This window comes from Denticeps clupeoides, chromosome 9 (genome assembly GCF_900700375.1).
Source record: "Denticeps clupeoides chromosome 9, fDenClu1.1, whole genome shotgun sequence".
NCBI classification, from domain to species: domain Eukaryota; kingdom Metazoa; phylum Chordata; class Actinopteri; order Clupeiformes; family Denticipitidae; genus Denticeps; species Denticeps clupeoides.
The window spans coordinates 3,400,370-3,426,101 of record NC_041715.1 but is presented as its reverse complement, the minus strand read 5'-3'; the positions used below and the strand labels follow the sequence as shown (position 1 = coordinate 3,426,101).

General features: G+C 44.2%; 2 protein-coding genes and 1 long non-coding RNA gene across 3 annotated transcripts; 1 reads left to right on the top strand and 2 right to left on the bottom strand.

Annotated features, from left to right (window-relative positions):
* Nucleotides 1-7,822: 7,822 nt before the first annotated feature.
* Nucleotides 7,823-10,338, bottom strand: LOC114796787 (homeobox protein Hox-A1a-like). Its single transcript, XM_028991278.1, has 2 exons — nucleotides 9,647-10,338; nucleotides 7,823-8,148 (listed from the first exon to the last, which is right to left on the bottom strand). The coding sequence occupies exons 1-2, from the start codon at nucleotides 10,203-10,205 to the stop codon at nucleotides 7,823-7,825; spliced, it is 885 nt and encodes a 294-aa protein (XP_028847111.1). The 5' UTR covers nucleotides 10,206-10,338.
* A 1,931-nt stretch (nucleotides 10,339-12,269) lies between these two features.
* On the bottom strand, nucleotides 12,270-15,889 carry LOC114796785 (homeobox protein Hox-A3a-like). Its single transcript, XM_028991276.1, has 3 exons — nucleotides 15,598-15,889; nucleotides 12,916-13,295; nucleotides 12,270-12,452 (listed from the first exon to the last, which is right to left on the bottom strand). Exons 1-3 carry the CDS (start codon nucleotides 15,821-15,823, stop codon nucleotides 12,270-12,272), a joined length of 789 nt encoding a protein of 262 aa, XP_028847109.1. The 5' UTR covers nucleotides 15,824-15,889.
* A 2,759-nt stretch (nucleotides 15,890-18,648) lies between these two features.
* On the top strand, nucleotides 18,649-20,535 carry LOC114797150 (uncharacterized). Its single transcript, XR_003750808.1, has 3 exons — nucleotides 18,649-18,882; nucleotides 19,024-19,191; nucleotides 19,942-20,535. It is a non-coding gene; the product is annotated as an uncharacterized LOC114797150 (long non-coding RNA).
* The last annotated feature ends 5,197 nt before the right edge of the window (nucleotides 20,536-25,732 follow it).

The following is a 25,732-nucleotide window of genomic DNA, read 5'->3' as shown; positions in this document are numbered from 1 at the left end:
CACACACACACAGAGAATTTACCAGACGCCCTTATTCTGGTGTGACTTACAATCAGTAGTTACAGGGACAGTCCTGCTGCTCAGGGACACAATGGTAGTAAGTTGGGTTTAAACCTTGGACTTCTGGTTCATAGGAGGGTCTATTATTGACTAGGCTACTACCAACCCTACACACACCAACACATACACACTTTGCACATGAACACACACACACCTGCCTCCCTGACCCTCAGAGCTGGAACTGGACGTGATGCTTGTAGTTCTCCTCAGTGGTTGGTCTGTATGTCTGTCTACACTTCCTTTGTGTATGTGTTTGTGTAAAGTATGTGTGTGTTAGCAGTGAGTCTATGTTGATCATTTATTTAAGGGAGGCCGGCTATTATTTGAGATGTATGAATGTTAGAAATAAACAACATTGCATACATCTCGGTGGGCTTCAGCAGAGGCTTGCAGAAGATGTAGGAACTGGAGGAACGGAACACAGAAACCACAAGTCAGCAATCGCCATGGCAACATCACACCACCGCCCCTGGGATAACTGCAGGCTGGCCAGGCAGGGTTCTCAATCCCAGTTCTCTGACCCCCCACACCCTGACCATGGACGAATTTCACTCGCCGACAAACTTTACAGGACAGACAGACAGACACACACACACACACACACACCCTGCCCCACTGCAGTGTTCTGTGACGAATGCTTCCTCTCAGATATTCGGAATCCATTCCTCCCACACGTCTGCAGCACATGGAAACAATTCAGCGCTTTTCTAGCGACGTGACAGCACTGAAATCTGAAATCATCCTGAGGAACATGGCTGGTATCTACAGGGGCTTATGGGTGAAGCACTGGATTAGCATTCTCACTGAGGGACCCCCCCCCCCACACACACACACACACAAACACACCAACAACTGGGGGTCTGTTCATCTGAAATGGTGGTCAGGGTGGTAGTAGCCTAGTGGGTAACACACTCGCCTATGAACCGGAAGACCCAGGTTCAAATCCCACTTACTGCCATTGTGTCCCTGAGCAAGACACTTAACCCTGAGTGTCTCCAGGGGGGGACTGTCCCTTGTAACGACTGATTGTAAGTCTCTCTGGATAAGGGCGTCTGGTAAATGCCGTCGTAAATGTAAAAATGTAAATTAAATCGTCCCGAGGAACATGGATGTTCTAGACCAGAGAGAACGTTGTACCTTCCTGCTTCTGAAGCAGGGAAATAGTGAATTGTGTGTTCATGTGTTTGTGAGTGTTTTACATTCTTGGGTTAAACGGCCCTTCACACCTGCTGCACTACATCTCACATATGACACACACACACACACACACCTGAACAGTAGACATTCTGTTCTTAACAGACGAATGTGTTTGTTTGTGTCTGTAAATGTTTGAGAAAAAACTATTTAAGAGTTCTGATCTCCACACACTCACACCCCACACACACACACACACACACACACACAAACCGGACGTGGCTCCCGTGGGGCTCAGGCTGACAGGACTGTCTATATGGTGCCACAGCGTGTCGCCTGTCACCCGTGTGTCCCCGCGCCGGTGACATGATCTATAGACTGGCATTTGGCCGCGGAGCCCTGAGGCCGCGCGCGCATCTTAAACCCCAAACCCGCCGATAATCCTGACGCGGCGTAACGCACCGCACACAATATTCCGACAGGGCCGATACCGGCCCCGCCCACCACGAACCCACAACAGCGGAGAACCAGTGGAAGCTGCAACACACCACACACTCTCTCTCCGGGTGTGTGTGAGTGACAATCACCAGATCTGTCGATGTCTTTGCCATATGCAAATGTGTGTGTGTGTGTGAGGGTCAATATGGTTTGAGAGGGCGGATCGTCTCTCTCTGTAAACAGCAGCTCAGGGATCAGATCACATCGTCCTGTTAGTTTAGCAGAACAAATCTGAGATTAATCCCTCACACATCCCTGTGCGTGTGTGTTTGGGGGTTTGAGGGCTGCTATAGAGCCCTAACACACCTCCATCATCCCAACATGACCTCTAGTCTCTCTCTAGACCCCTGTCTCTCTCACACACGGCCGTACACACACACACACACACATATTTGTGTGAGTGTGTATGAATCTCATCTCAGCCCTGACAGACAACAAAACCTTCATATTAAAGCACCAGGTCAACAAGATGCAGTGGAGATGCTCTCTGACCCCTGACCTTCCGCTGACCCTGGTCTTGGTCCCAATATCTGAACTTCATATTCAACCAAATGAAGAAAATTAGCTGAATGTGTGTGTGTGTGTGTGTGTGCGTGCTGGCGGTGTAATAATATTTTGGATACACTAGTCATGTGGGCTCACACGCCCAGCTCTGTTATCACAAGTGTGTGTGTGTGTGTGTGTGTGCGTGTGCGTGTGTTTTGGAATTCAAAGTCCGATGGAACAGGTTTTCTTCCATATAAAAGCTCAAATTTACCATTTAGAAAAAATTCCAAATCACAGCAGGCAATTCATTTTGAAATGATGATATCAGTCCACCGGGTTCCAGACGGTTCTCTCTGTTCCTGTTCAACATTTAATACAACCAAATCCCCGAACATTCATTATTTTAATGTCACTTTGACATTTTTTTTTTCAAGTTGGGGGGAAATTATGGGCTAAATTCTTGGGATTTTGTCTAAAATAAACGCATTTGGTTTCTAATAAACACACACACTAAATTCTGTTTTTTTAGAGCTGTCAGTGGATGATTGTGCACTTGGCATGTCCAGACACACATAACGTGAGTCTTCTCTCAAATTTTCCAGTAGTGCCGGCCCGTGACCCCGCAGTGACCTCTGCTTTACCGGTTTGTGTGTTTTAGTGGAGGAGGGAACTGTGGGGTTATTGTACGGATTTCATTTTGCACACAGCAAAATGTACGTAATCCAAAAGAAAATTACAATACACATTATACAAAGTGACTGTAATTCATGTTAATTTTTAAATTAAAAAACTAATTAGAATTACCTATGAAATTAGGAAGTATGTCCTTTTTACCTTTATGGTATGGCATGATTGTGTAAAAAATGACAATGTAGTAAATGAAAACCACCAAAAAAAACCCACGATGGTGTAATTTAGAAAGTGACTGTATGGTTGTATTGCGTGGTGTAATTGTATGCACTATCGACGCGGTAAACCGCCAGTAATCGCCCTCATGATTTCATGAGCACGGGCTGCCGGTAATCCTCCCTGCGCGCGACTCATTATGTCATTTACCTTTGGATTATTGGCTTTAAAGACGAGAACCTGTTTAAATTCAACCGCCCGGATACTTTGACTAAAAGATCAGTGAGTTTTAACCATCTATTATCATCACAATTAATATTAATATTTTTAAAAATTGAAGCAGGTTAGTTGGGTTTCTTTTTTAATGGCGCATTTTAATGAACTGGTGCAGGTTCTCCACCTTCATTGTGCTGCTTGTCAGGAACGGAACATTAATCAAGACTCGGTTTCAGCCTTGTGCGTGTTTTAAAGCGGAACCGGTTCGCCTTTCTGCACACAAGGTATTGCAACAGAGAGAACCCCCATCAACCTCCACCTCCACCCACCCAACACACACACACCAATCAGAGCGCTCCTACACAGAGTGTCTGGTATGTGTGTGTGTGTCTGTGTGTGTTTATCTCTGCTAATGACTGGGGTTCTATAAGAGAATGAGGAGGCTGGGGAATGAGGAACAGACGATGATGATGTTGATGATAGATGATGTGATGATGGTGGTGACTATATTGGGGATGATATTGATATTGGCAATGATGATGGTGGTGGTGGTAAAGATGATGACGGTGGTGGTAATTATATTGGTCGTGGTGATGATGATGGTGGTGGTTATAATTGTGATAATGTTGATATTGGTGATGATAATGACAGTGGTGGTGATGATATTGATGATGGTGAAGTTGATGATGATATTGGTGATGATGATGGTGGTAGTGGTGGTGGTGAGTATGATAACGATGGTGGTGGTGATGATACTGTTGATGATGGTAGTGGTGGCGATGATAATGATGGTGGTGGTGATGATACTGGTGATGATGGTGAAGGTGGTGATGATATTGGTGAGGATGATGGTAGTGGTGGTGATGATAATGATGCTGGTGATACTGGTGATGATGATGTTGGTGAAGGTGGTGATGATATTGGTGATGATGATGATTGTGAAAGTGATGATATTGGTGATGATGGTGGTAGTGGTGGTGATGATACTGTTGATGATGATGATGGTGAAGGTGGTGATAATACTGGTGATAATGATGATGATGGTAGTGGTGGTGATGATACTGGTGATAAAGATGGTAGTGGACGTGGTGATGATGTTGGATATGATTGTAGTGATAGTGATGATATTAGCAGTGAAGGAGGATGTACTGAAGCTTAGTACTTAAGTAAAAGTACAAGTAACCTGCAAAATATGTACTCAAGTAAAAGTAGAAGTGCTACATCAACAATCTTACATAAGTAAAAGTCCTAAGCACTTACTTTTAAATTTACTTTAAAAGTATTTTTTAAGTAAAAGTACTCACACAATGGTTTGTCTCAACCTCTGGAGTGTGCCATTTTGTAAAAGCATAGTACATATACTGACTTATGCCTGTACTGATGTCATTTCTCGTAATAATTACAAGCAATTATACAGTATATGTGTATTGGAAAGTTTGGTGTGCTTATTGTGTGTACTGTGTGTACCTTAGAATGATGTGGATGACAAGTTATCTACTAGGTATTACCCACTAATGTACCATTAAGATAAACCAATCAGGACATGATATATATTTAAATCATTCATGTACTTTCAAAACTATTCAACACTTCCACTTCTGGGAAACACAACAGTATCCAAACACCAGTGGTAACAAAGTAACTAGCACAATCAAGTATATTATTAGGCCTATTTACTGTGGTAAACTATGTATATAAACTAGAGGTGGGCATAGATTAATTTTCTTAACCTAGATTAATCTCACTGTAATCTAGGAATTAATCTAGATTAATTTAGAGTAAGCAAAATTAATATAGATTAATATAGATTAATCGACATTAATCTACATTAATCTAGATTAAAATGGCTCATTTGAATTCTGCCGAAGGCATTCAGAATATGTGTGCTACCCAAGTAATGACTAAAAGTAAGTCTTTGAGAACGGGTTTCTCAAACCAGGTGGCGCATTAGACCAGGGGCTCATCTCCTGTTCCCAAAATGCATCACAAACTGCTTGAGAAAGCTGTTCTACTATGATAATTGGTGATGAAAATAAATTATGTTCAATAAGATGTACTTGTGTTTACCAACTGTTTATTCAGTTAAATAGCTGCATCCATGTTACCACGTCACGTTTGATGTGGTCATTTCACAGTTCGAAGACTCGTTCTCGCCCCCTATAGTGCAATTCGGCTAGGTATACATCCGCGCTAAAATATCAAGGTGAAAGTCATCATTGCGTAGCGGTTCTTCTTCTGCGTTGTGTAACTTTTTGATTTCGTTTATTGAACCTCAAATGATGAGCTGACACCCAAGAGATTTTCTGTGCAAAGTGTATTCTGTACAAAAAGCAAGGTCGCGTCAGAACATCGCGTCTTTCTGCACCTCTCTCTACAATATACAGTATTAAAAGAACATAAAAAATATTCACAAAATAACACACATGCAAAATATTCCTAATATGTACATAAATTAAAATGAAAGAAATAACTTTTTGCACACAAACCCCACGCACCTCTCACAGCTCACGCCATGTGTCCAAGAGACCTGAACCGGGTCTCAAAAACAAAATAAAAGTCTTTAGGAAATAAGAAAATAAAAGACACAAGAAAGAGGAAATATACTTATAAATCTAGTGTAACCATTTAACTCCGGCACAATAGCTTGCGTAGTATAGACCCAGCTCCCAACTTAACTTTGTGAATAGATTAACGCCGATATTTTTTTTTATCGCCGATAAGAGTCTCACGTTAACGCAGCACGTTAACGCCGATAACGACCCACCACTAGTTTAAACCTTATAATTACGAGAGATTGCATTTAAGTGAATACAAAACCAAATTGGAGGGGGTCCTGAAATATGAGAGAAACCCAGGAAATACAGCAGTGTTGGTCTATTGTGATCACATCTCTAGTCAGAGATGACTACTGATCGTGAAACAGGCGGAAAGCACCACTTCAGGCCAAGCTGGACCAGTGTTGTGCATGAACATGTTCAATGAACGGCGTTCATTGAACGCGTTCCTATTTTTCGTGAACGCCGAACTGAACGAATCAGTTTACAAATGATGAACGTGAACGTGAGTGACGTTCACGTTTTAAAGTCTGCTGGTTACAGGCTAGCATGGCTGGTGCTTCGAGTCCGGACGCCTCTGCAGAAGCAGTTTGTTTACATTTTCACGGACTGAAAACTAAAGAACGAACGTGAACTAGTTCATTTTTTTGAGCTGTGAACTTGGTTCAAGATGAAAAAAAAATTAACTATGATCGTGAACTAGTTCTTTTTCAGTGTGAACTGGCACAACACTGAGCTGGACATTATGCTAGCAAAGACATTAAGCTATCTTCTCTGAGCTAATAAACCAGTTTTATTTTTTTTACCACCGTGTTAAAAAAAATAATGAAGCTACACTGGTGTGATTTTTACACTATTTCTGTATGTCAACATACATTTCGCTAGATAATAGTATCATAACATGTCATTACATACCCAAAAGCATAGCATACCATAGCATAGCTTACCTCTATACGTTTTTTTTTTTTTTTTCCAAATTTGAAGGGGAGTTTTTAAAGGCCAACAATTCTTTATGTTGAGGCAGGCATGGGATGCAAAGAAATCGCAAGGACTCGTTCTTTGCTCCTTTGTACTCAAATAAATTTCTTAAATCCGGCCCAGGATTTCTTTGTGATTCAGAGCTCAGTAGATGCAGCTCTGGGTCCATGTTGAATGTCTCGTCTACCAGCTCATGCTGTGAACTGATGCGCGCTCTGCCATCATTGGAGCTAGTAAAGTAAAGTAAAGTAAAGTAAAGTAAAGAAGTAAAGTAAAGTAAAGAAAAGAAAAGAAAAGAAAAGAAAAGAGCCGGATTGGTAGGAAATGGCAAACAACGCCAGAACGCGACAGACTAACTATTTTTTCATGCAAGATTTTGAGGAAATTGTGTTCAGAAAATGTAACGAGTAACGGCATAAATTGTAGAAATGTAGTGGAGAAGAAAGTACAGATAATTGCCGCAAAATGTAGTGGAGTAAAATAAAAAAAGTATGCATTATTATTTTTACTTCAGCAAAGTACAGATGCGTAAAAATTTACTTAAGTACAGTAACGAAGTACAAATACTTCGTTACATTCCACCACTGGATATTAGTGATGATGGTGGTGGTGGTAGTGGTGATGATGCAGAGCAGCTGCTGACGGGAGAACTTCAGTGTGGACTTTCTATCTTGTCTACCTGCCGCAGGAGAGCAGCAGACAGTATCTGAGCACATGGGGTGGGGTGCGGGTGGCAGTGTGACCCCTGATATGGATGCTGTGGTCACTATGGTGACAAGGTCGGACATGTGGCTGTCAATTCCTTGTGCGACGTGATCAGTCTAATCGATGTGTTTCCTGTTTTTTTTTTTCCCCCCTCAGGAGACTTCCTCCACAAACACAGTCAGGCGCCGCAGCTTCACATCCTTTTATTAACTTTATTAAACAGCGCGCACACAACATCCATACAGAACTTTAATATTCACAGCCACACTGACCCGTAATTGCCACTGTCCGATCACAGCCCGGCCCGTAAAAGTTCACATCAGCTCCTTAGTCCAAGTCACGTGTTAGGAGAAGTGGTCAGCGGAGTCCGGGGACGGGGTGGACCTCGCGGACGTGTCTTCTGCCTTGTCCGTGCTGTCTCCGGCCTCAGGCGGGGTTTGGGGCAGCAGCCCCTCCTTCTCGCGCTTCTTCTGCTTCATGCGCCGGTTCTGGAACCAGATCTTCACCTGCGTCTCGTTCAGCTGCAGCGCGGCGGCGATCTCCACACGCCGAGCGCGGGTCAGGTACTTGTTGAAGTGGAACTCCTTCTCCAGCTCCGTCAGCTGCTTGGTGGTGAAGTTGGTGCGGACGGTGTTGGGCTGCCCGCTGAAGCCGAACTCTCCAAGCTTCCCTGTTCGTGGAGAGAGAGATAGAGAGATGGTCATAACCTACTCCCACACGAGATCCCCAGAAGAACCCACTCCCACACGAGATCCCCAGCAGAACCCACTCCCACACGAGATCCCCAGCAGAACCCACTCCCACACGAGTCTTCCCATCAGAACCCACTCCGACACAAGATCCCCCCCTCAGAACCCACTCTCACACAAGATCCCCAGCAGAACCCACTCCGACACAAGATCCCCCCCTCAGAACCCACTCTCACACAAGATCCCCAGCAGAACCCACTCCCACACGAGATCCCCAGCAGAACCCACTCCGACACAAGATCCCCAGCAGAACCCACTCCCACACGAGATCCCCAGCAGAACCCACTCCGACACAAGATCCCCAGCAGAGCCCACTCCCACACGAGATCCCCAGCAGAACCCACTCCGACACAAGATCCCCAGCAGAACCCACTCCCACATGAGATCCCCAGCAGAACCCACTCCCACACGAGTCTTCCCATCAGAACCCACTCCGACACAAGATCCCCAGCAGAACCCACTCCCACACGAGATCCCCAGCAGAACCCACTCCCCCACGAGTCTTCCCAGCAGAACCCACTCCCACACGAGTCTTCCCATCAGAACCCACTCTCACACGAGATCCCCAGCAGAACCCACTCCCACACGAGTCTTCCCATCAGAACCCACTCCGACACAAGATCCCCAGCAGAACCCACTCCCACACGAGTCTTCCCATCAGAACCCACTCCCACACGAGATCCCCAGCAGAACCCACTCCCACACGAGTCTTCCCAGCAGAACCCACTCTCACACAAGTCCCCCCATCAGAACCCACTCTCACACGAGTCTTCCCATCAGAACTCACTCCCACAAGAGATCCCGTTAGAACCCACTCCCACACAAGATCCCCATCAGAACCCACTCCCACCTCCATCAGAATCTACTCTGACGTGGGATGCCCCCATCAGACACCCACTCCCATCCCCATCAGATGTCTCTCCCACACTATACCTCTGATCAGAACCAACGTCCACCCCCATCAGAATTCTCTCCCACATGAGATCCCCCCTTCAGAACCCAGTCTTACACAGAACCCCCCCCCATACAAGACCATCAGGATGCTGCCCCCCAGGAGACGTTCCATCAGAACCCACTCCAACGCAAGATCCCCCATCAGAACCCACTCCAATACGAGACCCTCCATCAGAACCCACTCTGACGCAGGATCCCCCCATCGGAACCCACTCCCATACAAAACCCCCCATCAGAACCCTCTGCCACACGAGACCTTCCATCAGAACCCTCTCCAACGCAGGAACCCCCTATCAGAACCAACTGCCATACAAGACCCTCTCACCCACTCCCACCCTCTTCCGACGCGAGATCCCACATCAGAACCCACTCCCAGCCTCTGCACAAACCTTGCCTGCAGACGGTGAAAACCCACGCGTTTTGCGTGACGCTGGTGAAGTGGAACAGGTGGATGAAGCTGCTCACCTGTCTTGGGCGGGTTCCTCTTCACCTTCATCCAGTCGAACGTCAGCGCGGGACACGCGCCTTCCGCCAGGGGCGAGCAGCAGGCTTCGTGATGCGCCGCGCATCCCGCGGGGACGAAGGTCAGGCCGGTCTGGTCCTGGCCGTGACCGAAAGTCACGTGATTGTGAGCAGCGTACGGGAGGTGCGCGCCCCCGCCGCCGTAGCCCTGCCGCTGGAGGTGATGAGGATGATGATGAGGAGGAGGAGGGTGGTGCTGATGCTGCGCCGCTGATGAAGATACGTTCCCGGGGTACAGCAGCGGTCCGCACTGTGCCAGCCCCACGGCCGAGTCCACCTCCGGGCTCAGCGTGTAGTGGCTGTAGAAGCCGTGCGCGCCGTACGCCGCCCCCAGCGCGCCCCCGGGCGCCTGGCACGCCCCGCCGGCGTCCGGCGCGTTCCCGAGCGCCACCGCGCACGACTGGAAACTTGTAATCCCGTGGTCCGCGTGGAAAGTTGTGATGGCGCAGGAGCCCCCGCCGTCCCCCGCGCCCACCACCGAGTAGTCGAGGAAGGCGCTCATCGCGGCGTCATCGCCCGTCCGCCAGGAGCGCGCAGGTGATAAGGAGCGACGGCGGCGGTCACGTGGTCCGCTCAGCCGCCGGGGGGCGGTTCCGGCGGGATTTAAATGCCGTCCCGTCGTCGGCACCGGCGGATCTGGTCCGGACTCAGCTCACTGCGCGCAGGTACGTCACTAGACCGGGTCGGGACGGTCCTGATATAGGACTGATGATGATGATGATGATGATGATGATGAATGGAGGGCGTAATGGTGGGCGTAACGGGACTGTGTGCGTACATTCATTCGATAGCTCAGCTGGTACAGCGGAGGACTGTAGTTGTACTGCCTGCAATACTTAGGTCGCTCGTTCAATTCTGGCTTATTTTCTATGTGAAAAAAATATAATTTGCAGGCTGGTAGCCTAATGGGTAAAACACTCGCCTATGAACCAGAAGACCCAGCTTCAAACCCCACTTACTACCATCGCGTCCCTGAGCACTTAACCCTGAGTGTCTCCAGGGGGGGACTGTCCCTGTAACTACTGATTGTAAGTCGCTCTGGATAAGGCCGTCTGGTAAATGATGTAAATGCATTCGTGTGTGTGTGTTCATGAGTGTGTATTTGTGTCATCGGGTTACGGTTCGTCTCGTTTACTCAGGATTTTAGTGCATTTTACTGGAAATAATTATTACTCTCGCTCTCTCTCTCTCACTCACACCCGCGGCCGGGGTACACGCCGTCGGAGTGCGGGAGGAGCCGGGATGCGAACCCACAAACTTGGAGGTGTGGAGGAGGTATTATCATTATATTTTATATGTCTCCGATATATAAAAAGAGATGATTTTATTGATCCCATCGGCGCTGTCGGATTTGATTAATGATGTGAGGAGCAGGAGGAGCTGTGTGTGTGTGTGTGTGTGTGTGTGCGTGTGTGTGTTTTATATATTTAAACCAGACTGGTCCACGCCGCGCTGTGACATTTTAATAAAGTAAAAGATGGTGAACACAAATCCACAAATCAACAATAAATACAGGCAACGTCAATTCCTAAATCTAACAGCGGAACGGAACTAAAATCGTGCCAAAATGTATAAAATATGGTAAATAAGTATTTATTAACGATTATTTCATATTTACCTGTTCATGTTCATTTGATGATTAAAACTAATTTCAGAAAATCCTGCGCGTCCGTCTTAGTTCATGACATAAAATAAAACAACTCAGTCCTTCTGATGTTTTAATCGGCGTTGTTCGGCTGGCGGTCCGGTCCCGTCCAGGTTGACTCAAACCACCGGCACCTCCACACAGAACCGGGGTCCCGCCTTCTTCTTCATCATCATCATCATCATCATCAAAGTGATTGTTTTTTGTCAACGAGACGTGTCCTCTGTATTTAACCGTCACCCTTGGTGAGCCGTGGGCACCATGACAGGCGCCCGGGGAGCAGCGTGTGGGGACGGGACCTTCATCAAGGGGACCTCAGTGGCACCTTGGTGGCACCTTTCAGTTACCAGTCCGCTTCCTCACCTGCTAGACCAGCACTGCATCATCCTGCATTACCGTCAGATCTACACCTTTACACACACACACACACACATTCAGTTTTCTTGTAAACAACACAAGCACAATCCTAGACCAACTATGATATTAAAATCATATCAAGAACCCAAAACTGCCTGAAGGATTTTTATTCTCTTGTGTGTATCAGTGTTGTGACCTCTGATGACATTTACTAACATTTTAAGAAAAAAAAACACTTCTTCATTTTAGCTGAATTTAAAAGTAGCTAGAGGTGTTTCTACTAAGGGTGTTTCCTCTGGAGGTGTTTCTTCTTGAGGTGTTTCCTCTGGAGGTGTTTCTTCTTGAGGTGTTTCTTCTTGAGGTGTTTCCTCTTGTGGTGTTTCCTCTGGTCGTGTTTCTTCTGGAGGTGTTTGCTCTGGAAGTGTATTTTCTGGAGTGTTTTTCTACCTGAGGTTGTTCTCCTGGAGGTGTTTCTTCTTGAGGTGTTTCCTCTTGTGGTGTTTCCTCTGGTCGTGTTTCTTCTGGAGGTGTTTGCTCTGGAAGTGTATTTTCTGGAGTGTTTTTCTACCTGAGGTTGTTCTCCTGGAGGTGTTTCTTCTTGAGGTGTTTCCTCTGGAGGTGTTTCCTCTGGAGGTGTTTCTTCTTGAGGTGTTTCTTCTTGAGGTGTTTCCTCTGGAGGTGTTTCTTCTTGAGGTGTTTCCTCTTGTAGTGTTTCCTCTGGTCGTGTTTCTTCTGGAGGTGTTTGCTCTGGAAGTGTATTTTCTGGAGTGTTTTTCTACCTGAGGTTGTTCTCCTGGAGGTGTTTCCTCTGGAAGTGCTTCTTCTGGAGTTTTTTTTTTACCCGAGTTTTTTCTTCTGGAGATAACTCCTTTGGAAGTGTTTCTTCTGAAGCTATATTTTTGTGGAGGTGTTTGTTCTGGAGATGTTTCCTCTTTTCCACAACAAGATGGTGGGAGATTAGGATCCTTCAGATGTGCAAAAAAGGAAACACACCCAATCTTGGATAAATAAAAACCTCCACAGTTCTCTGAGAAAGATTGCGTGTGCGTGGGTGGGGCCTGGGGAGGGGTCACAGGTGGAGTGCGGGTCAGAGGTGAATTTCTCCCTAAGAATAGAGACGTGCAATCTCCATGTAGGAACACATCGTGTGCTGCTGTAGTCCACGGAACCCGGGGTGAATCAGTCCAGAACCCGACGGGCCTCCACCCACGTTCGCAGGGTTGTCCTGGACGTGTGGCCCATAGCTGCTGTTGCTGTGGAAACAGCGCTTGTCGTTCTCCACCCCCATCTCCGGGGTGCCAGGCGGGGGCTTTGTGGTGGGGTGGGGTTGGTTGTAGACCAGACCAGGAGATGGTGATGGCCTCGTGCCCGTACCCTTCTGCTCCTTCTTGTATTTCATTCGCCTGTTCTGGAACCAGATCTTGATCTGCCTCTCGGACAGGTGGAGCAGGTCGGCCATTTCCACCCGGCGCGGGCGGCACAGGTACCGGGAGAAGTGGAACTCCTTCTCCAGCTCCACCAGCTGCGCGCTGCTGTACGCCGTCCGGGCGCGTCTGGAGGCCGGTGAGGAGAGGCGTGGCCCGTCCAAAACTACACGGGAAGAGAGGAGCAACCATCACGGTCATACACACACACACACAACACATACACATACACATACACACACACACACACACAACACATACACATACACATACACACACATACACACACAACACATACACATACACACACACAACACATACACATACACATACACATACACATACACATACACACACACAACACATACACATACACATACACACACACAACACATACACATACACACACACACACAACACATACACATACACACACACAACACATACACACAACACACACCAACACAACACAGCACACACACACACAACACATACACATGCACACACACACACACACACACAGACCACACACACACACAAAACACACACACACAACACAAAACACAAACACAGACAACACACACACACACACACAACACACCGGACACAGACAACACACACACAACACACACAACAACACAGGACCACAGGCACACACACACACACCAAGCACACACACAACAAACACAGACACAAGAACACACACAACACAGTACACAGACACACACACACACACACACACACAACAACACAGACACAGACACAGACAACAGACAAACATACACACAGACACACAGACACACACACACACAGACACAAACACAACAAAACACAACACACACACACACAAACACACGTACACAACACATACACATACACACACAAACACACACAACAACACAGACACACACACATACACACACACACACACACACAAAACACGACACACACCACACACACACACACACACACAGACACAGACACAGACACACACACACACACACACAACAAGACACACACACACACACACACACACCACACAACACATACACATACCACACACGACACACACAACACATACACACATACACACACACACACACACAACACATACACATAACATACACACACACACACATACACACACACACACACACACAACACATACACACACACACACACACACACACACACAAACACATACACGTACACACACACAACACACACACATACACACACACACACACACACACACAACACATACACACACACACCACACATACACGTACACATACACATACACACAACACATACACAACACACACACATACACATACACACACACACACACAACACATACACATACACATACACATACACACACACACACACACACACACACACACACACACATACACATACACACACATACAGTACAGGCCAAATGTTTGGTTTTCTTTATTTTCATGACCATTTACGTTGGTAGATTCTCACTGAAGGCGTCAAAACTATGAATGAACACATGTGGAGTTATATACTTAACAAAAAGTGGAGACCTGACCTCCACAGTCACCGGACCTGAACCCAATCCAGATGGTTTGGGGTGAGCTGGACCCCAACAAGTGCTAAACACCTCTGGGAACTCCTTCAAGACTGTTGGAGAAGCATTTCAGGTGACGACCTCTTGAAGCTCATCGAGAGAACGCCAAGAGTGTGCAAAGCAGTAATCAGAGCAAAGAAACTAGAATATAAAACATGTTTTCACTTATTTCACCTTTTTTTGTTAAGTACAGAACTCCACATGTGTTCATTCATAGTTCTGATGCCTTCAGTGAGAATCTACCAACGTAAATGGTCATGAAGATAAAGAAAACACATTGAATGAGAAGGTGCGTCCAAACTTTTGGCCTTTTGTACTCACAACACATATACACACACACGCACACACACAACACATACACATAACACACATACACACAAAACAAATACACATAACACACATACACAAGACACACATACCCACACACACCACACACACATACAGTGGGGGCAGTGGTGGCCCTAGCGGTTAAGGAAGCGGCCCCGTAATCAGAAGGTTGCCGGTTCGATTCCCGATCCGCCAAGGTACCACTGAGGTGCCACTGAGCGAAGCACCGTCCCCACACACTGCTCCCCGGGCGCCTGTCATGGCTGCCCACTGCTCACTCAGGGTGATGGTTAAATACAGATGACACGTTTCACACGTTTCACTGTGTGCACCGTGTGCTGTGCTGCTGTGTATCACATGTGACATTCACTTTACTTTAACTTTACACAACACGTACACATAACATATACACACACACCATATACACACCAAACACTCACACACACACATACATAATACACTTACACGACACACACACCACTTACACATATGAACACACACACAACACATCCACATAAATACACACACGCAGCGCAAATACCTGAGCTGCCGTTGCGGTTCTCTGGTTTCAGGTTATGGTTCTGCTGGAACTCCTTCATCCAGGGGAAGATCTGTTTGCTGCTGCTGGGTTCTGGGTTCTTGATTGTCGAACCGTTACCCAGATGATGGATCAGGGGAGGAGCCTCTAGGGGGGTCTGCAGGTCGTCCTCCTCTTCCTCCCTGCCCTGCTCCCAGAAGACGCTGTTGAAGTTGGTCTCCTTCTGCATCTTATGTTCGCAGGTGATTGTTCTGCCGCCGCCGCCCCGTTCTCGTCACCTGACTCCCCTCCACCAATCAGCTCCGCAGGTCACCTGGGGACGAAGGGAGGGGACTGGTGAGGCGCCAGGATCCGTCTTCCGTCTGTGTAGCAGCGTGACAGCGCGCACACATACACAAAATCTCCCTCTCTATCCAATCACAAGCCACCAGCAACACCAAACACAAATACACACACCGGCCGACCGGTGAAGACCTCCTTCTTCACCCTCCGCTTGACCCCAGTTTAACTGAGAATGATAAACTGGTTTTAATGTGGTTTTATTGCTCTGTCATGTTGGTTTAACATATCACCTTGACAGTTTTGGTCGACTGAGGATCTTTGAATGTTAATAAATAGATAAATTACATGAAATTAATAAAAAAGTGAATTAGGTAACTGAATAAAGTAACCGTAACATTGGGGGGAGAAGAGCGGAGCAGAACACAGAGGAACGGGATTTACGAGTACAAATCCAGCAAAGCAGTCAGCAACATGTAAAAACACTTACTGACGAAAAACGAAAAAACTTACTGACATAATAAATAACCACAATGACCATAACAACAACCCCAACAATAACAACAACAGAAATGTATATCCTAATTCATTATTATTGTTGTTTATTTTATATATGTTATTCCTATTATATGAAATAAGTATTTATATTCTGGAAACAAATCGGTGTGGATTGTGTGTGTGTGTGAATTATATACAAATATATTTTTATTTTCAAATATATTGATATATAAACATTTTGTCAAAATTATTTTCAAATTGAATTATGATTCAAATGTAAAGTTGTTTTCAAATATACCGTAATATTTAAAAATAAAAGTTGCACTCAAATGAACAGTTAATTCTTTTTATATAAAAATACATTCAAATATAGAGTTAAAATATACATAAATTTATATTCAAATGCAGAATTATTTTAAAAAATAGTTAAATTTCCAACAGACTTATATTCAAATATACAGTTATATTTAAATATAAAAGTTATACACTAATATCAGTTCTTTTTTTAATATAGAAAATACAAAAAAAATTATTTATCTTAAATCCAAATACAGAATTATTTTTAAAAATAGTTATTTTCCAATAGACGTCAAATAAATAATTCAAATAACAGTTATACTTAAATAATACTTAAATATTCCAATATACAGGTTTTTAAAAATCTATAATTATAATCAGTAGTTACCGGGTCAGTCCCCCTGGAGACACTCGGGGTTAAGTGTCCTGCTCCCAGGGTTGAACCCGGACTTCAGGTTCCGAGGCGGGTTTCGACACACGGCAGCGCGTAAAACTCATCATCGGAATCTTAGAATATTATTTTTTTAAGTTTTACAAATATCGCCCGATGAAATAATAGTTTTTGTTTTTCCAGTTGCTGTAATTGTGAAAATTACATTCTTGTCGTTTATTAAATAAAAGACTATTACTCTATTATTCGCCAAATAAAATACTAGGACTAAATAAAACAAATAGAATAATTCTAATAAAAATATTGTTATATTCAGTTTCTACTTTTGATAATAATATATTTATTGGTTTCCTCCGCTTCCCGCCATCTTACCGACTTCACTGCGATCCATCCCTCCGCCGCGAAACTAGAGTTTTTACCCAGAACTCAACATTCACATAAAGACACACACAAACACACACACACACGCGCACACACACACACACACACACACACACGCACACACACACACACGCACACCAATAATAACTTCGCGCCGGATCGAACAATCAGCGGAAACTCCTGCAGATGAAGCCCCTCCCCCTGCGCGGAAAAACCCGTCAGTCCGCACACCGTGTTATCGTCTGTGTGTGTGTGTGTGTGTGTGTGGTGTCAGGTGAAGTAAAAATGCTCGAGCTTCCTGCGCCTTCATGCAAAATGATTAATCATTTCAGCCCCCACTCAACACCTATAGTCCTGTTTCACTTCCCAACACACACACACACACACACACCCCGATGTATATACACACACACACACACCGATATATATATATACATATAAACACACACCGATATACATACACACACACACACACCGATATATATACATATACACACACACCGATATATATACACACACACACACACACACCGATGTCTATACATACACACATTCACTCCGATATATATACATATACACACACATACACCGATATATATATACATACACACACACACACACACACACACACCGATGTATATACATATACACACACAGCTTTTAAAAAGCTGTACTTGTTGGGCTCGGGTCAGTACAAGAATATCTGGACACACATATCACACACACTCTCATATACACACACACTTACACACAGTCTCACACCGACACATTGCACAATTGTATCAACTGTTTATTATTGTAATTATTATTATTATTGCTGTTGTTCTCATTGTTATAATTTACATTTCATTTAGAACCTCTGTAACTTGTCGTTTTTAATGCTTCCGTATAGTAAAGCCCCCTGTTGTCTGTGAAATGTGTGAAATAAACTCGTTTTACTCACAGTGTCTCACAAAAAAGAGCACACCCCTCGCATTTTTATATAAATATTTTTTTATTTACACTGACGATATGAGACTTTGGTATGACGTAAAGCAGTCAAGTGATCAACTTTTATGTAAATTTACAGTCCCCTCAAAATACCTGAAGACAGACAGATTAATGTCTAAACGACTGACAGCAAAAGTAAGTATGCCCCTGAGTAAAAATGTTTTGTGTGTCCACCATTATTAATGTCCAGCCCTGCCTGGAATCCACTGGAATCCTCCTCCACGTCTCCATGACGATGTGAGGGAACTGGTGGATGTTAGAGGCCGTGATCTCCTCCACCTTCCGTTTCAGGACGACCCACAGATGCTCAGTGGGGTTGAGGCCTGGCGACATGCTTGTCCAGTGCAACACCTTCACCCTCCGTTTCTTAAGTGAGGCGGTGGTCGTCATGGAGACGTGTTTGGGGTCATTGCCATGTCGGAATTCTGCCCTCCGGACCTGTTTCTGCTTCAGTACGTCACAGTACATGTTCAGCACCAAACCAGGACACTCCAGCACCATGCTGGACCGCAAGTTGTCTTTCTTCTCCTCACCTGGTTACCCCACATGCTCCACACCATCTCAACCAAATATGTTGATCTTGGTCTCATCAGACATATCCACTCAGCAGGAGAGGTGGAGCACGTCACGCCACTCCACGTGTAATTCCAGGAAAATGGACACTGTTGATGTAGTCCTGGTGATTCTGTGCAGCTTGTGGTTCTTCTAGCATCCAGATCTTCTCCACTCATCGCAGTGGCAGTGGAACCAGAAGGGGGCTGGTACTGCTCTCTTTCTCTCTCTCTCAGACACACACACACACACACACACACACACACACCAGATGAAGCTCCGCACTAACCACTGCCGCAGGTCACAGCGCGACCCTCCGGTCATCCAGGGGTGGAGCAGCAGGGGGGCGCTCGTCATCTCGTGGGGCTTCCCGCGGCGGGAACTCGCATTAATCTGGCAAACGCGGAACGCGGAGGGACTATTCCCCCAGATCCCGACGTAAATTATTACACGCGCAATGCGAGGTTAATTAAAACCATAAAACCGTGACCCAAAACCCGCAAATTGGATTTTAATGTTTTAACGATGATCAGCATCCACAGCCGCAGAGACAGCAATATTATTATTATTAATAATAATAATCATTATAACTAACTACATAAATAATATTTATAATACCAAACAACGACAGCAATAAACACAAAAATATTATTAAATAACTAACCAAAAATACATTAGTAATTTCACAACAACGACAATAATAAACCCAACAATATTATTAAATAACACTAACTATATAACAATATTAATAATAACTAACAACGACATTAATGTAATTATATGTTGTAGTCATACTTATACATACCCATAATAAATAATAACGCGGATAACAACAACGTTCTTGTTATTATATTATAATTATATATATTAAATCTATATGTTATTACAATATAATAAAAGCCATAGTAAGAATATTATGTGTGTAAATGATGTTTAAAAAAAATCTCCTTCGACTGCAGTCCAGCGTGACCCCGCGATGACCCCGACGGCCAAGAGGAACGGAAGAATGACGCCGACTCGACAGCCTGCAGCTTTCATCTACATGAAATAAAGAAGATACACCAAGCAGAATAAATCTATAACGCAATATAAATGGTTATGAAGAGTTTCTCATCCAGAATTTAAATACTTTTTAAATATTTCACCTGTTTAAAAAACACGACCGGAAGTAAGTCTGAGCGCCGGTTATCATTGCCGCACGGTCTCGCGCTGTGTGACCCCCGGGTCACGCCCCCTACAGGGTCACCTGGAGGTCAGACTCCCGAAAGTTCGATTCTAATAATAATATTATTCTTGTTAACATTAATATTATTAAATCTCCTCTGGACGCGGAATGATTAAAGCCAATTTAGCAGTAAATGATGTGTGTAAATAGTAAAAAGTAAGTTACGTCTGATAAATGCCGGAATTTTCTATAATTCACGAGCAATGGTTATAAAGAAGGAGAATCTTACAGAAATTCCCACAAATCCCAGCAGTTCTTTAGGATCAGGAACGTCCTCCCGTCCGGATGCCACGTCACGGAAGGCAGAAAATAATAAAAATCATCCAGCAGCAGCAGCAATTTTCTATTCTATTGAATCATTCAAAAATAATACAAAAACAATGAAATATTCCGAATAAAAAAATCCAAATCCACTGAAACATTCAAAATAAAAGTCTGATGAAAACGTTATTAGCATTTTTTTTCAATCCACTGAAAATATTAATAAAAAGGTCCCGCCCGTTGTAACGGGGATGTCGTGTTTTACTCTCTGTAAATAACGTCCTGATTGTAAGATGGATAAGACGTGGTTAGAGTCACGTGACGTCTGCTGACCCCCGCGGTGACCTCTGGGTGGGTGCGGCTGCTGCTGGACTGTGGTGCAGCGCCACCCTCTGGCGGTAGCCGGGAGGGCGCGGCTTCGATTAACCTGAAACATGAAAGTCCAGAAAACAAGGACGGATTTATTCACCAAGTAATTGTAGTTAAATGCTACATATTGTGCATATTACAGTGACAAGAAAAAGTTTGGTTTTCCACTTTAATTTGTCATAAAATGTAGCCTAAATTGTATATAGAAATATATAGAAATAAAAGGTCTCTAAAAATTATGACCATGGCTTTATTGAGAACACCCCATAAAAACCTCATATTTCTGTTGGGAAAAGTATGTGAACCCTTGAGTTAATGACCTCAGAAATGACCTTAGTGTATTATTAAGAAAATGAGTTTGGAGGTGAAGACCAGGGCTACTTTTAGGGATAAAATCCACTCAGGCGGTTCTGACTTTGCGAGCCATGTATTGTGGATTTACATGAAGATGTAAAGGCTTACAAAGTCTTTCACCAGCCTACAGTTAATCACACCAAACAGTGGACATGACCACAGGAGCCCAACAAAGTGGGGTAAAGAAATATCCCAGATCTGTGTTCACGAGTCTACAGCACATAAATACAGAGAAAAGAAGGAAAAGGTTTGAAAAAACTCCACAGAAATTTTTACTAAATGTTTTGGGTACTGATGAGATTGAACAATTTGAAAAGCAGTGTGAATCACCAAGCTCCAACCAACATATAGCTCATTGCCATAGCAACATACAAAACTGTATTTCAAAACCAAAAATTGAGGAGTATAAGAAATGGCTATAACATTCCAGCCCCTAATTTTGTGCAAAATTATAAATACAGTAAGACATAGATCAATGAAGTAAGCATCACAAAAAAGTCAGAATCCAGACCTCAACCCAATAGAGGAGCTATGGAGTGAGGTGAAGAGATACATGCACAGTTCTGCCAGGAAGGAAGGTTCTCAATAAAGCTGAAAGATCACATTTTTAGGCTCAATAGTTAGTTAGTCTGCATATTAACATTAATAAGAGATCTTTTTTGGGGCAATACACGAAAATGAACTGAATTCTGAATACAAATTATTGGCTCAAACATAACATCATCATCAAAAACACGCACACATACACACACATACAAACACTTTGGCCTCTATCTCTAAACAGAAAATTGGTTAAAAACCTACAGATTCTGCCTGAACAACAGCAATGAACCTAAACAGCCATTCCAGCCAATTGAAGAGAGGTGCGCTGCTGGCCGCTAGGTGGCAGCGTTGTCCTGCAGTGGCATTCCGATGCAGATATACTCCCTCGCCCTCTCAGCCCCCCCCCTTCCGCAGAAGCCCACTAATATTTAACCATCCATGTCAGATTGAAATGCTAACAAAAGTGTTCATTTTATATATCTTTATAACCCCATTGAATAGTTTTTATTTGTCTTACTGCCCATCCCACCCTTCACCTTCCAGCAGTTGGTACTGATTAAGTCTATTGCCTTAACTTACAACATATTCTGACCAATCCAAAATGATGATTACTGTGGATGATGGCTGTATTATTATTACTTTACTTTACTTTACTTTATTTAGCAGACGCAGACTTTCATATAATGTCATATAATTATTACTATTATTTTTTCAGATTATTATTATATACTGTATATACTATATACTGTATGTTAAATGTATCCATTATATTGCTGCTACTTGTCCGTATGGATTGTCTCGATCTGCACTATGATATGTGTCGGTGTAAAATGTCCTTTGTCATGTTTTGGTGTTGTGTATTATTTCCATGTATTTTTGCACAGTGTGAGTCCCGAAGCTCTCTGTGTACTTGTATTCGTGTGTGTGTGTGTGTGTGTGTGTGTGTGTGTGTATATATACACAAGTGGACAAATTGTTGGTACCCTTCAGTCAATGAAAGAAAAACTCAAAATGGTCACAAAAATAACTTGAATCTGACAAAAGAAAATTCTATGAAATTTAACTAATAAAAGTCTGACATTGCTTTTCAACCATGCTTCAACAGAATTATGTAAAAAAATAAACCAAAGGGACATGTTAATCCAAGGCGTGTCCACTAATTAGCATCACAGGTGTCTACAATCTTGTAGACACAAGGTTACCGAGCAGCTACATGCAGCCAGATTGGCAAAACTGTCATCAGTTCTTATTCTCCTCGACCTATCTGCTGCATTTGACACCGTTAACCACAAGACTCTCTTGTCAATCCTGAAGAGGCTTGGAATTCAGGGCTCAGCATGGCAGTGGTTTGCTTCCTACCTTGATGAGCGATCTTACCAAGTGACTTGGAAAGGATCCACCTCTACCTCACGTAGACTCTCCACTGGTGTCCCTCAAGACTCAGTGCTAGGTCCTCTCCTTTTCTCCCTCTACACGAGATCACTTGGTGAGGTCATTTCCTCACATGGATTATCCTACCACTGCTATGCTGATGACACACAACTCCTCTTCTCCTTTCCTCCCTCTGATCTTCATGCTGCTTCCAAAATCTCTGCATGTCTAACGGACATCTCGTCTTGGATGGCAGCCCATCACCTCCAACTCAATCCCACCAAAACTGAACTAATATTCATTCCAGCAGATTCTTCACCACATCAGGATCTTGCTATTTACCTAGACAACTCGCAGCTCTCTCCTTCTGCAACAGCCCGCAACCTTGGCGTAACAATAGACAACCAACTCTCCTTCTCAACTCACATCAGCAATCTTTCCCGCTCATGTAGATTCCTTCTCTACAATATCAGACGAATCCGCCCTTATCTGTCAACCCAGGCCACCCAGATACTGGTTCAGTCCTTAGTAATCTCATGACTGGACTACTGCAACTCCCTTCTAGCTGGTCTACCTCTATGTACCATCCGACCTCTTCAACTCATACAAAATGCAGCAGCATGACTGATCTTCAACCTTCCCAAGTTCTCCACACCGCCCCTCTGCTACGTTCCCTCCACTGGCTCCCAGTAGCTGCACACATCAGGTTCAAAATACTGACGCTGGCCTACAAAGCCAAACATGGAGCAGCACCATCCTACCTCACAGCCCTTATTACACCTCGCACTGCACCTCGTATACTCCGAGCCTCCAGTACTGCTCGTCTGGTCCCTCCATCTCTGAAGGTAAAAGGAAGACATTCATCTAGACTCTTCTCCGTCTTGGCCCCTCGGTGGTGGAATGAACTTCCCCTCGAGGTCAGAACAGCTCAGTCACTGAGCACCTTCAAACGACAGCTCAAGACCTTCCTCTTTAAAGAATATTTAGATTAAATTGTAATTTTCTTGTTGTCGAACTTTGTGAATCTACAACAGAGTGAATTAAATAGATGTATTCATAGTTGGGGTCCTAGTGAACCGGAATTGATCTCTTCATCGATGGTAACTTGAAAGCACGTTGTAAGTCGCTCTGGATAAGGGCATCTGCCAAATGCCGTAAATGTAAATGTAATCAGTCAGTGGACCTATATATAGGGCTCCAGGTAGTCACTGTGTTGTTTGGTGACATGGTGTGTACCACACTCAACATGGACCAGAGGAAGTGAAGGAAAGAGTTGTCTCAGGAGATTAGAAAGAAAATTATAGACAAGCATGTCAAATGTAAAGGCTATAAGACCATCTCGAAGCAGCTTGATGTTCCTGTGACTACAGTTGCAAATATTATTCAGAAATGTAAGATCCATGGGACTGTAGCCAACCTCCCTGGACGTGGCCGCAGGAGGAAAATTGATGACAAATCAAAGAGACGGATAATACGAATGGTAACAGAAGAGCCCAGAAAAGGTGAACTTCAAGCTCAAGGAACATCAGTGTCACATCGCACCATCCTCATAGTTTGAGCCAAAGTGGACTTCATGGGAGACGACCAAGGAGGACACCACTGTTGAAAACAAATCATAAAAAAGCCAAACTACATGTGGACAAGCCACAAAGATTCTGGGAGAATGTCCTATGGACAGATAAGACAAAAATTGAACTTTTTGCCAAGGCACATCAGCTCTATGTTCACAGACGGAAAAATGAATCATATCAAGAAAAGAACACCGTCCCTTCTGTGAAACATGGAGGAGGCTCTGTTATGTTCTGGGGCTGCTTTGCTGCATCTGGCACAGGGTGTCTTGAATCTGTGCAGGGTACAATGAAATCTCAAGACTATCAAGGGATTCTAGAGAGAAATGTGCTGGCCAGTGTCAGAAAGCTTGGTCTCAGTCGCAGGTCATGGGTCTTGCAACAGGACAATGACCCAAAACACAAAGCTAAAAACACCCCAGAATGGCTAAGCGGAAAACATTGGACTATTCTAAAGTGGTCTTCTATGAGCCCCGACCTCACACCTACTGAGCATCTTTGGAAAGAGCTGAAACATGCCGTCTGGAAAAGGCACCCTTCAAACCTGAGACAACTGGAGCAGTTTGCTCATGAGGAGCAGAAGTCTCATTGACCGTTACAGGAATCGTTTGATTGAAAGTGATTGCCTCAAAAGGTTGTGCAACAAAATATTAAGTTAGGGGTACCATCATTTTTGTCCAGGCCTGTTTCATGAGTTTATTTTTTTAAATAATTCTGTTGAAGCATGGTTGAAAAGCAATGTCTGACTTTTATTAGTTAAATTTCATATAATTTTTATTTATTATTACTTTTGTCAGATTCAAGTTATTTTTGTGACCATTTTGAGTTTTTCTTTCATTGTCTGAAGGGTAAAAACAATAAACGGGTAAATAAACACACACACACACACACACACATATACACAGACATTACTACACACACCCATGCTCTCCCTAAACAGCACCAACACATACAACTGATGGAGTTTCCTCTCCTGAACCCTGCTACTTGAAGTGGGCCCTGGCTCTAAATCAAAGTCAGAGTCAACTTTATTGTCATCTCATCGTAAAGTGTGTTTTG

Coding starts and splice junctions, on each gene's coding strand:
- LOC114796787 (XM_028991278.1), bottom strand. CDS start 10,205: ATGAGCGCCTTCCTCGACTACTCGGTGGTGGGCGCGGGGGACGGCGGG. Junction 8,149..9,646: donor GAGGAACCCGCCCAAGACAG/GTGAGCAGCTTC, acceptor CTCCACGAACAG/GGAAGCTTGGAGAGTTCGGC.
- LOC114796785 (XM_028991276.1), bottom strand. CDS start 15,823: ATGCAGAAGGAGACCAACTTCAACAGCGTCTTCTGGGAGCAGGGCAGG. Junction 13,296..15,597: donor GAACCGCAACGGCAGCTCAG/GTATTTGCGCTG, acceptor CTTCCCGTGTAG/TTTTGGACGGGCCACGCCTC. Junction 12,453..12,915: donor TCCAGGACAACCCTGCGAAC/GTGGGTGGAGGC, acceptor ATACACTTCCAG/AGCAAACACCTCCAGAAGAA.